The 12,911-nt window shown below is 44.1% G+C and overlaps 2 protein-coding genes across 3 annotated transcripts in view; both read right to left on the bottom strand.

Annotated features, from left to right (window-relative positions):
• Nucleotides 1–113: 113 nt before the first annotated feature.
• smx5 lies at nt 114–2,310 on the bottom strand. The gene is made up of 5 exons (XM_079739715.1): nt 2,263–2,310; nt 1,961–2,028; nt 1,537–1,567; nt 1,370–1,429; nt 114–959 (listed from the first exon to the last, which is right to left on the bottom strand). Exons 1-5 carry the CDS (start codon nt 2,263–2,265, stop codon nt 834–836), a joined length of 288 nt encoding a protein of 95 aa, XP_079595841.1. The 5' UTR covers nt 2,266–2,310; the 3' UTR covers nt 114–833.
• A 668-nt stretch (nt 2,311–2,978) lies between these two features.
• inpp5d (inositol polyphosphate-5-phosphatase D) overlaps nt 2,979–12,911 on the bottom strand; it is a 16,995-nt gene continuing 7,062 nt past the window's right edge. Inside the window, exons 13-27 of one of the 2 annotated variants that reach the window (XM_079740360.1) lie at nt 12,052–12,169; nt 11,594–11,690; nt 10,842–10,980; nt 8,580–8,688; nt 8,387–8,475; nt 7,786–7,867; nt 7,485–7,574; nt 6,990–7,100; nt 6,560–6,636; nt 6,370–6,457; nt 5,585–5,731; nt 5,305–5,365; nt 5,035–5,190; nt 4,145–4,574; nt 2,979–3,382 (exon numbers count right to left, since the gene is read on the bottom strand). In XM_079740360.1, coding sequence (XP_079596486.1) covers nt 4,145–4,574; nt 5,035–5,190; nt 5,305–5,365; nt 5,585–5,731; nt 6,370–6,457; nt 6,560–6,636; nt 6,990–7,100; nt 7,485–7,574; nt 7,786–7,867; nt 8,387–8,475; nt 8,580–8,688; nt 10,842–10,980; nt 11,594–11,690; nt 12,052–12,169 — 1,794 coding nt within the window. In that variant the 3' untranslated portion in view covers nt 2,979–3,382. The remainder of the gene's footprint in view (nt 3,383–4,144; nt 4,575–5,034; nt 5,191–5,304; nt 5,366–5,584; nt 5,732–6,369; nt 6,458–6,559; nt 6,637–6,989; nt 7,101–7,484; nt 7,575–7,785; nt 7,868–8,386; nt 8,476–8,579; nt 8,689–10,841; nt 10,981–11,593; nt 11,691–12,051; nt 12,170–12,911) is intronic. The other variant, XM_079740359.1, reaches the window with a different exon arrangement.

Raw genomic sequence — 12,911 nt, 5'->3', positions numbered from 1 at the left:
AAACAACCCTTAACCGAGAGCAGTTAAAAACATCTCATCGACTGCGTCAGGGTCACCTCTCATGGCACATTGCCATGGCAACAGTCACTAAATAAGAATGTAGTCAGATTGCATTCATGGCAAAACATTTTAATCAAGTCCTCGACGGTTACATAGAAAAACAGCCATCAAACGTCAAACAGAAATACTTACAAAGAGCCTTCTACGGTAAAAAAAGAAAAAAGTCTTGATATATCTAATCTACGACCTTGTTGAGTCAGGATGCTCTCAGACCATTTCCCTCAGAGACAAATACTACTATGGACAAATAGAACCACCAGCGTCAGCGTTTAAACCAAATCTGTATTTTCTTTCTAAATGGTAAATGTAAACCAAATCTTTCAAAAGTTACAACTGGCCAGTCATTGGCTGCACAAACTAAATGTCGTTGCTGAAAAGAGACAAGATTACGTGGAATCAACCATCTTATACCCAACACATCCTCCACACCCTACCCAAGCTCTGTACAAATAAAAAGGGAAACGAATCACAAGCGGTGGTCAGAGAACACCCTCCCCATACCTGCAGACACCCCTCTCCTCCTCCAGAGTGGAGCGGTCCGACCCCTCTCCCCCTCCAGAGTGGAGCGGTCCGACCCCTCTCCTCCTCCAGAGTGGAGCGGTCCGACCCCTCTCCCCCTCCAGAGTGGAGCGGTCCGACCCCTCTCCCCCTTCAGAGTGGAGCGGTCCGACCCCTCTCCCCCTCCAGAGTGGAGCGGTCCGACCTCCGCCTGCGACCGCGACAACCCAACGCTCCACCCTCCTCCTCGTCGCCGTGGCGACGGCCGGGAGCCATCATTGTTTCTGCTGCATGGCCTCCTTGCGGGCGGCGTCCTGCAGCAGCTGCGTGTCTACCTCGTCGGCAGGCAGCTGGACGTAGCGCACCACCGAGCCGCGGATGAAGCAGTTCTTCACCGACAGCTGGGAGGGGGAGGCGGAGCCATAAGGAACACGTCACGCCAGGTCACGGGTTCAACTGCGTACCAACGTTGAATTTACACAGTTTACACAGCAGCCTCGTCATGCCTTTTGTTGTTCTTTTTAGCTTTTGTGTACGTGGTTTTCGTTTTGTCGAATGTGTATGTCGTTTACGTTTTTCGTTATGCGCACGTTTACTTTTTACATAAAGTATGTTTACTTTTTACATAAGGTGTACGATTACTTTTTACATAAAGTGTACGGTGTTTACGTTTTACTTGATGCGTACGATTTGCTTAATGCGTACGTTCAAGTTGAAGCGTATGTTGTGTACGTTAATGCACGCATTCTATTGTCATTCTTCTACTCTTGAGGGACTTAGGGCTAGTGTGGCGCAGAGGAGACGGTCTCACCATGTGAGGGTACTTCTCTGGATCCGTGACGCTGATGTCGGTCAGCTTGATGTTCAGGTACTGCACAAAGGGGAAGGAAACAGGACGACAACATGAGTCAAGGATCATATTAACAAAGCGATAACATGAATGAATGAAAAACAATGTTCACTAATCTCCAAACCCACCTGGTCGACGGAGTGGAGGGTCCCACAGATGCTGAGAACACAAGTTGTAGAGAGAAAGTTTGAGAAACAGAACTAGAGCTGCATCCCCGACGCCTATACAGCCCGCACGGTGAGAAGGGTCAAACGCAAGCGTGCACATTGTGTTCGCTACTGGTGTTTAGATCGGATTTCAATGACGGTAATGACGGATCGTGTGATGGCTGTTAACGAGGCTTCACGTGGAGCGTCGTTGTTTTAGGAGCAAACGCATTGTGTCCAGATAGCACAAAGTTACTCTTTAATTTGAAAAATTAGTATTTTGGAAACCAGATAGAACAATAGAATTTCACGAACGTCTTATATAGACCCACAGATACACTATTACATCATCAGATGGGACACATGATTAAGACACTTTAGACATGCCGGCGGCAGCGACACCGACCTGAGGTCATTCTTCAGCTCCACCACCACATCCTTCCCCACCAACGACTTGAAGAACGAGTAGAAAAGCTGGGGAAACAAATAAGAGTTTCTTTATTTAGAAAAATCATTGTTTATGACTCAACGTTAGGCATCAATATGATTGACCGGGAGAGCAACAACCCATGGGAACCCTCCAGCCCACATCAGCAGCGAAACCACGACGCAGGTGGACGCTCTCCACCATGAAACACATGAGGGCTTCACTGCAACCATAGCCTGGGTCCGAATGAATGAATTAGATGAAAGTTAAAACATGCTTACCATTGTCCCGGCGCCTTTTCAATCGTTCGGTTGACTGTCGTCTCGGCCTGATGACGTTCAATAAGACGTCATATTTCAGCGGCGGAACATAAGGTGCGTTGGAAAAACACCTCCACCAGATGGCGCCACACCACCGCTTGGGGTGCGTTCCAATGTTTCCAGGTAACTTCCAGAAGTTCTGATATCTCACGGAAACTTTAAAGCATTTGATGAAGCTAGAAGTTAGGAGACGAGGACTTTGCCTAAAGCACCCTAACACAGCATTACTATTTAGTAACCACAGTATTTAAGTCCCTATCTTTTTATGGAGAAAGAGGTAAATGTCTTATTTAATGATGATCTAGGCATGATTTGAAAAAGATAGAATGAGCAGAAAATAACTAAAGAAAGTAAGAGATTTTGAAACTAGAGAACAAAACAAAACTCTGCTTCTTTCCTCGTTCTATTTCTCCACCATTAAGAAGCGTTACATTTCATGCACCTGTGATTGACAAGCAAGATGGATTCCCGGAACCAATCACATCAGAGATGCCCTGATTGGTCGGTTGGTTTGATTCTAAACCGTCTCATACGGAGCGCACCGTCAACTGATCTGAGCAGCGAGTTTCACCGAAAATAATAGCTGATGAAGAATAGAATCATATTACACTTAGATAATACGTTTTAAATCTTACCTAAATCATCTTTATAAGTTTAGAGAAATCGAATGAAAAGAGTTTATTGAAGTTTACACATTTTTATTAAGAGGTAGAATCACTATGTACAATATATTTTGCTTCATTTTTGGGAGGAAAGTTAATTATTTTCTCTAAACTGCAGATTAGAGAAACATTTGTCTTAATTTCATCAAACAAATACGTATTATCAAAGTAAAAAAACAACATTCGTATTGCTGTGTTTTCAGAAAGATCTATTATTAAACAATTAAACATTCCAGCCCAGCCACTATCCCAACAGTAACAAATTGTGAATAAATGAAATATTTCTTGAAATTAAAGCAAATAAAACATTTTCACACGAGTACACTGTACAAAGAAGTCCTTTCAAGATGGAGGCCGATGACGTCACAGGTCCGCATCGGGGAGACTGCCCTAATGCACATGAGCCTCACTCACGTGCGCTAAAGGGAGACAGGATATTACAGTTATTATTATTATCATCATCGTCATAATAGAATACAAACTAGCAGTAGTAACTGCGGTAGTACTAGCAGTGCCGAGTACTGTCCTAGCGGGGATAGGTCTATAATACAATACTAGCAGTAGCATGAGCAGTAGTACTAGCTCTACCACTAGCAGTAGCATTAGCAGTAGTACTAGCTCTGCCACTAGCAGTAGCATTAGCAGAAGCAATAGCAATAGCAATAGCAGTAGCAGTAACATTAGCAGTAGCAGTATCAGTAGCATTAGCATTAGCAGTAGCAGTAGCATTAGCAGTAGCACTAGCAGTAGCATTAGCAGTAGCAGTATCAGTAGCATTAGCAGTAGCAGTAGCGGTAGCATTAGCACTAGCAATAGCAGTAGCATTAGCATTAGCAGTAGCAGTATCAGTAGCATTAGCAGTAGCACTAGCGGTAGCATGAGCAGTAGCAGTATCAGTAGCATTAGCATTAGCAGTAGCAGTAGCAGTAGCATTAGCACTAGCACTAGCAGTAGCACTAGCATTAGCATTAGCAGTAGCATTAGCAGTAGCAGTAGCAGCGCACTAGCAGTAGCATTAGCAGAAGCATTAGCATTAGCAGTAGCAGTATCAGTAGCATTAGCAGTAGCAGTAGCAGTAGCATTAGCACTAGCACTAGCAGTAGCACTAGCACTAGCATTAGCATTAGCAGTAGCATTAGCAGTAGCACTAGCGGTAGCACTAGCGGTAGCACTAGCCTTACCTACTGTTTGTTGGTAGGCAGGGACTGGCTGGGTCTGGCGGGGGCCCTGGTGTGCTGTTCGCGGTGCTCCCTGGGCTTGTGGAGGGGCTGGGACTCCAGGAGGCCGGCCCTCTTGACGGGCAGCGGGGGGCGGGGCGCGGCGAGCACCACGCCCCCTTCGGACCGCTGCGGCACCACGGGCCTCTTGGTCCCGGGGGCCAGGGAGGCCGGCAGCGGGGGGGGCTTGCCCTCGGAGCAGGTGAAGGAGCGGTTCCGGGGTGTGGGCCTGGGGGCCCGGTCGGGGTCCCCGTCCGGGGGCAGGAACCTGGGGGCGTCCGGGGGCGGGGTCGGGGGGTCCCACCGGGGGAGCTCCTGCTCCCTGCGGGACTGCATCGCCATGGCGGCGTAGAGGGGGTTGTCGAACATCTCCGTTCCGGTTTCGGCCTCGTCGCTGATGATGTCATCAAAGAGGGACACGAGAGGGACGCGTGATGAGGTCATAAAAGATGGACACGGGAAAAAAAAATCATACTTTAGCATAAAAACACAAAGCTGCTGGGGATATTTGTCCAATTAAAGGGGCCCTGTATTACCGCCAGGTGTGATGTTCATCAAAACCTGCCCTGCGGTGACATCGTATGTGGGCGTGTCCACCCAGATGTGTGACGGATAGATCCGCCCACCAGTTGGTACAGTCCACAGTGTGGTAGGTCTACCTGTCAAACATCTCGGTGGACACTCCCCCCGTTTGTGATGTCACTTATGGGCAGGTTGTGAGATGGCTTGTAACGGCCAATCAGCATCACTGCCGGTGGTTAAACAGGGGCCCGTTGAAAACCAGGGGCCCATCTTGAACTAGGGGCCCGTTGAAACCAGGGGCCCTCTGAAACGACCAAGAGGGATGAACTCACGGGGTGTTTGGCGCCCGGCTGTGACCGTGACGTTTAGGCGAGACGTTCCCGGCCTTGGGCGTGTAGCTCCACCCCATGTCCGTGGAGTAGCCGCTCTTGGCGCCCACGCCCATGTAGCTCGGGTTGTTTATCTCCAGAGTGTGGGGGATGGCAGACCTGGACACCATGGAAACACCATCCGGTTAGGGTGACGGCCTGGCTGGGCTGGTGAATTGTCTCCATAATAAGCGGCTGTTAGTGCCTAAAACCACCTAAGAAGGAATTTCTCACTTGTTTTCGCCGGTCTTAGACTTTGCACTGCCGTGGTCGTCCTTTTCCACTTTAATGAAGTCTGAATAAATGTAAAAAAAATAAATGGTACTTAGTTATCAATCTGTTGAGGGAGGAACATCACAGTAACCAACAAACAACAATCAAACAGCAGTAGAGGAGTAATCGACCAATCACACAGCAGTACACAACTAATCGCCCAATAGTACAGCAGTACAGGACTAATCGCCCGACCAAAGAGCAGAACAGGACCGAGCGACCAGTGGCGAGGCAGACTGACCGTAGAGCTTCTCGGTCTGCTTGCACTCGGTGAGGTGCAGCTGGATGACGCCGCTCAGCATCCCGGTGCTCTCCCCGCGGTGCGTCAGCGACACTTTGAACCCCGCGTTACAGGCCTCCGCCGCGCGCAGCGCTACGCAGCCCTCGCCTAGCGGCGCCAAGAGTAGGTAGTTAGCGAGCTAGCTCCAGGGAACTAGCCTAGCTTAATAGAAACAAACCTACTACAAAGCAAAAAAATAAAAGACTAAATAAACCAACTAGCCAACTAGTTAGCTCATTAATTGCGTTAATATTATTATAACTGGCACTGTTCAATTATAATGAAGTAGTTGCTTAGTTAGTTTGAAAATATATATATATATCTTTTTAGGAGATTCACGTGTAGCATATACTATTGTAGTGTAGTAATACACTCATAATATGTATGAGTGCATTAACATAATAATCTAATGTATGAATGAATCAATGTATTAATTTATATTTATAGCGTATATCTATATATGTATATATATATATGTGTATTATAAATATAAATATAGTGTTTAATCTAATATAAAGTAATGTAATGTAATGTATATAATAAAATATAAAATAATTAACTTCTGAACATTTTCTCACACTCTTCTCTGCACTCTTTGCAGACGAAATCAGAACTACATCAATATTCTGAGCATCCTGAATTCCACACATAGCATGTGTGTCTATAGCGCTATGCTCTTTGATTGTATGATAGGCTGTTTGGGTGAAGTTAGGCTCTGTCTGTTCGCGAACGCTGTGTGCGTTTACCGTACGACTCGTCACAATCTGTGGACTTCACACAGATAAGGATGTGCTGGTCCAGCAGATACTCCGGGTCAGAGATGATAGGGGTGAGCTACGACAGGAAGAGCGGAAAAAAATAAAAGTATAAATATTTCACATATATTGCAATGTTAACAGACTATGATGTGGGTCATTTATTTAGTTTCCTGCTCACCTGTAATTCCCCGAAGCAGACATTGATGGAGCCGTTATCTAGGTCATTGTTTTCCCCTTCTGAGGTCTTCACTATCTCTGTTCAAAGGAGGATTCCCCATCACATTAACGTGCGTTTATACCGTACACATGTCAAAAAAAAGGATGTAAAAATGAAAATGAAAAATTGAAATAAAGGAGCAGCATCTAAAAGGTATTGATGAAAATAAATAGGCTAGCTCAAGTTTGATAACATATACAACTATGATTATTATTATTATTATTATTATTATTATTATTATTATTACAGTGCTGATGGTGTTGCAATCAGCACTGATGGTGATGGTGTTGCAACCGCTGCAATAAACTTTCCCTCTGGATAACTAAAGTAATACATGCTCTTATGGTATACTTTATATAAAGGATCCCGTGTATATATCCATGGATCTTACTCTCCAGGCAGCTGGAGTGGAACTCGATGAAGAACTTTGTCTTGGATTTAGTGAAGAGTGTTGCGATGCAGTTCATAAACTTAATCCCTCCTTCAGATGCACTTCTGGGATCTGAAGAACAAAGAGGATTTCAAGATTGAAGATCAAGAGTTTTATTTGCCACATGCATACAAGTATGCAGTGAAATTTAAAGACTACACCATATGTCATTCATCATATTTTATTTGATATATTTGACTACTTGGTGATATTAATTTGGTTGCACTCTGCAACCTGACTGCCGGGGGGCGCTAAATCCTACACACTCCACCTTTAATATTCTTAACGTTTCTTTGATAATTTTTGATCCGTTTCTTTTTAATGAATGAGGCGGAAGGAAACATTGGAATAAAAACGTGCTGGTGGCACGTTTATAGCCCTGTGTTTGATTATGAACCCAGTACTTATTGAGCAGGAAGTACGATACTTGAACAGAAGTACTGTCTGAATGCGTACCGTGTTTAGAGACAAACTGAGAAGTCACGCCCACTTCAAACGTGGCGAACACCGGAGAATGGTCGCTGGTCATGATGTCAGTTGTGCACCCTGCAATGTGGAAAACACACACACACACACACACACACACACACAGGAACACACACACAAGAACACACCCACACACACACACACAAACACACACACACACACACACACACACACACACAAACACAAACGCAACCAAATTATTAAACTTAACCACTCTTACCAACAAATCAACTCATACACCTGGGATTACCCAGAATGCCTCTGTCCTCACCGTAGGACTGCGAGACCACGTGGACCAGCGGGTAGGACTTCCTCAGGACCCGGTCACACCACGACGGGAGGTTGTACTTGGTCTGCCGGGAGATAATACGTCAGCGCTTTACTCCATGTATATACTGGACTATCATTATACTGCTGCTCTTTAACCACTGTATATTGCACTTTATTTTTTTGTTATCAGTTTTTCCCGCTTTAATATTTTATTTTCTCTTTATCTTTGATTGTTTTTTTTTTTTTTTTAAAAAGTCTCCCGCGGACAGGTAGTGAAAACTAGCATGTATGCTAATACACCTAAAACAATGCATCTGGTTCGTCCAATGAAATTCTCACGTCCAATACATGTCAAATAAAACCAAATAAAAAATAAAACGCTGTAGAAGAAGATAAGAAGATAAGATAATAACACATCATACACTGTATGACCTAATATTACAATACATCATGTACTTTATAGCTTAATATAATCATTAACATCATATACTGTACAGCCTAATATAATAACACATCACAGAGTGTATAATATGATATTGACTGTATAATATGATATGGGGGGGGGGGGGGGGGGGGGGGGGGGGGGGCTTCAGAGAGCTCACCCCGGTGGCTTTGGCCTTGGTGTACGCGTACTTCTCCCGCGTGTCCCTCTCAAAGCGATACGTCGGGGGGAACGTGACTTCCTCCTCCTCTGCAGGCGTTAGCCGGAGGGAAACATTTTCACCCAGGGATTAGTACGGTTGTCGTGGTGACCGACCGACGTGTGGATGAATGAGCGGGTCGGTCCGGACTCACGGAAGTGCAGGAAGACCTTGCCCTCGTCACGTTCCATGTTCAGCTGGTCTCTGGCCAGCAGCTCCTGGTACTGCTGCTGCTTGATCTTAGACACGATGTTCTCCGCTTCCTGTGGGGGGGGGGGGGGGGGGGTGACACAGTCAAGAAGGCTGTTGCCTTAGATACACCTGTTACCTGTGGCCACCTGTTACCGGTACCTGCTTTTACCTAGATGCACAAATTACCTACATACAGATGTTACCTGTAGACACTTGTTTGCTGTACCTGTACCTGTACCTACCTGTTACCTGTCGACAATATGTGTATCTAATACCTTTGTATACAGTCCATCCTTTACATAATGTATACTATTTACTTAATGATAATTGAATCCAAAGAGAGTAAACTGTCAATCATCGATTTGATAGATAATACTTCCGATTGGTTCACCGAACTCGCTACAGGTTAGTTTCATAGGTCGTGATCGGTTATCTTCTTCTTTGGTGTCCTGAGCAGTGTTGGGACTAACGCGTTATTAAGTAACGCGTTACAGTAACTACGTTATTTTTGCGGTAACGAGCACTGTAACTAATTACTTTGTCAAAATCAGTAACTTGTTATCGTTACTGCGATTTAAACAGGCTCGTTACTCGTTACTTCACGTGCATAACCCAGGACTACAGTTTCCGTGGTGGACGTGAAGCGGACGTGAGTCACGTGACGCAGCGACGCGCAAGTAAATGAATTAAAACAATGGCGGCAGTCGACGACGGTCCAGGCGTTGTATTTCTCTCATGGAAATATGCACATTATATTTCCTTTCTGACAGTAAAAGACATAAGGAATATTTTGGTGACCTGTCACCTTTGTGGAGGTTCGAAAACTCTAGCCACATCAAAAGCTAGCAATTCTTATCTGATGAAACATCTTCAGAAACAACAGGCATCTACCAAGCTAGTTGAAAAAGACCCTGAAGGTAACACAGGTGATGCTGCTGCTAACGTCAGCTCCGCCGACGCTAAAGAAGAAGCCACTCCAGCCAAACAATGAAAGCTTGATTTTACAAATATGTGTCTGGGTCTATAACCCAGACACAGCTAAACAAATGATGGAGATGTATGGACAAAGACTGATATAGACATAGACATACTAACATAGACTTCTAAAGCACTTTATCCACCATTATTGATTTAATCAGTTGTTTTATTTATCTAAACGGCCAGAGTGGAGGAAATATTATATTTGTTAAACATTAACTATGTTTGTGAGGCTGAAAGTACTTTTTATTTATTTATTTTCTCTTTGTGAGGCTGAAAATACTTTTAAGTTTGTCCATCATTATTGATGATGAGGTCCCAAGTTGGTGGAGTTTAGCTGTTTTGAGTTAAGGTTACCTTACAAAGAACGGATAAACCTCACTGTGTTTACATTGAAAACATCTATTGTATCAGTTTTGCACTATTGATTCCTACAGTTGCTTAATGGTCTGAGGCACAGTTTAATTTTTGCACTGCCAAAACTATACTTTGTACCTGTTTCAATGGCTACGATAAATATGCCTATCAAAAGTTTCAAAACATACTGTATGTTGTGTTTTGTTGATCCACTGCTTCATCGTAGTGATACTGGGTACAATGATCAAATTTTACAGTTGTTTTGTCGAACACTATGCCACATCAACCCCAAAATAATGTGTGTGCATTTGTAGAGGGTTGGAAACCGTTGGAAACAATGGAAATATTTCATTTATTTGCACTCACACTACTACACTGCTATGGCACGTTCAGGTCACTAGGTGGCGCATTGCGCTTGTGGTAGGATAGGACTTACGTGTAAGCAAGCCAGAGGACTGGCAGCCTCCCTAGCTATCCAGTTAGGGAGGTCCTTTGCCACATGAACACAATAAGATACTTTAGAAAAAAAAAAGTTACTTTCCCTAGTAACTAGTTACCTTGAAAGTAACGAGTAACTTAAAGTAACTGGGTTACTTTTGAAAGAAGTAACTAGTAACTGTAACTAAGTTACTAATTTAAAGTAACTTGCCCAACACTGGTCCTGAGTCAGACTGGGTCTCCTGTGGGTCACCTAGGAGGAGCTCCAAGCTCTGCGGCTGGGTTTTGCAGTCGTACACGGTGAGCCAATGTCGTACAACAGAGTCAACCTGATCTTCAACACACTCCCATAATAGCACATAATGAGGATGTGGTATGGCACTTTGGTCATAGCACTTCCAGCTCTTTCTTTCGCTTTCCCCCATTGAGCCAGCTGCAGTGATAGACTCACCGTGGAGGGGAGGTCTATGCGGTAGTTGAGATCCCCCAGCCAGAAGAGGTGGGTGAACCGGTGAGTGATATCAAAAGGGTTCAGTTTCTTATCGCCCGAATTCAGGATGCTCAGAATATTGATGTAGTTCTGATTTCGTCTGCAAAGAGTGCAGAGAAGAGTGTGAGAAAATGTTCACTGGAAATACGGTTAGGGATTTCAGAAGTTAATTATTTTATATTTTATTATATACATTACATTACATTACTTTATATTAGATTAAACACTATATTTATATTTATAATACACATATATACATATATAGATATACGCTATAAATATAAATTAATACATTGATTCATTCATACATTAGATTATTATGTTAATGCACTAATTAATTAGTAGTTAATGCAATACATATTATGAGTGTATTACTACACTACAATAGTATATGCTACACGTGAATCTCCTAAAAAGGCGCAATTTGATTGGTTCGCTATCTCGGGATATTGGGCAATATCCCGTGATTGAGATGTTAAACTCGGGATATTGCGTGACGGTCGTCTCGTCACGCTAATAAAAACAAATAAACCCACAAAAAGTGTTACCTTGTTTATTTTTGGAGCGTTCACGTGTTATATATACTAAAACAATTATTCACCACAGGCTCCGTGAATGGTGGGGAATAGCATCTAGCATAGATAGCATCGACCTTCGGTCATGTCATCATTGTTAATGATGACATGGCTCCAGTATGACGCCCGGCTTCTGACCTGAGTTTCTTCTCGCTGCCGGAGGTCAGGTGACTGTTGATGAATCCGAAGGAGGTGCCGTTGAACATGAAGGACACGCCCACCGCTCCCTTGTTCCCTGTTTAGCAACACGCAGGTTAGCATTCACCTGTGAGCTAGCTGCTAACGACTAGATGCTTACAGATAGCTGCTAAAGGCTAGGTGCCAACAGCTAGCTGCTAACTGCTAACTGCTAGATGCTAACAGCTGGCTGCTAACTGGTGGCTGCTAACAGGTAGCTGCATACAGTAAGCTGCTAAATGCTAATTGGTAGCTGCTAAAAGCTAGCTGTTCATTGCTAGATGCTAACTGGTGGCAGCTTGCAGCAAACTGCCAACTGCTAGTCGCTAACTGTTAGAACTAATCGCCACCAGATGCTATCTTCTAGCTACTCACTGCTAAGTGCTAACAGACACGTAAGAACCAGAAGGCCAACGTACCTAACGTGTTGGCGATCCCTGTCTTCACGCTGTCCGAGATGACGTGGGAGATTCTGTTTTCGTGCTCCGGCTTCGCTAGTACTAGGATCCGGATGTTCCACAGCGTCTGGATGGAGATCTAGAGGGAATCACAGAAATAGATTGAAGATCTACCCACAGCCAAGCCTGTATACATCACAGAGTAAGATGCCCTTACCCCTACCTGCTCCTTAAAGGGTAAGAAAAAACTGGTTTCAGTTGAAAATGGTTCTGTCTGTCTCACAAAGTGTCAGTGAATATTTCAGTGTTATTTTTTGACTAAATTGAATAAAGGTGTAAAACAGGGAAAATTCTCTGTAAAATACATGAAGTCTGCTACTAGTATATTCCAGAGTGCTGAGTTCCATTGGCTGCACACCCTGGCTCGAGTGACTGATGATGATGACTATGATGAACCCTAACCCTTACCCTGAGAATAACATTTGACAAGGCCCTTCACACCGGGTAGGCAGAAGTTCTCCTGATAAAAACGGGTATACTCACTCTTTAATATCTGAATATCTGAGAGAGAGAGTAGAGAGAGCAGAGAGAGCGAGAGAGAGTAGAGATAGAGAGAGAGTAAAGATTCAGAGTAGAGACAGCAGAGAGAGAGAGTAGAGATAGAGAGAGAGTAAAGATTCAGAGTAGAGACAGCAGAGAGAGAGAGTAGAGATAGAGAGAGTAAAGATTCAGAGTAGAGACAGCAGAGAGAGAGGAAGAGAGAGTAGAGATAGAGAGAGAGTAAATATTCAGAGTAGTGACAGAAGAGAGGGAGAGAGAGATTAGAGATGGACAGAGAGAGTAGAAATTGAGAGAGACAGCAGAGAGCGAGAGTAGAGATA

This window comes from Pollachius pollachius (assembly GCF_949987615.1).
Source record: "Pollachius pollachius genome assembly, chromosome: 7".
In the NCBI taxonomy this organism is placed as follows: Eukaryota; Metazoa; Chordata; class Actinopteri; order Gadiformes; family Gadidae; genus Pollachius; species Pollachius pollachius.
The sequence above is the reverse complement of the archived record's forward strand: the minus strand, read 5'-3'. Positions and strand labels throughout refer to the sequence as shown.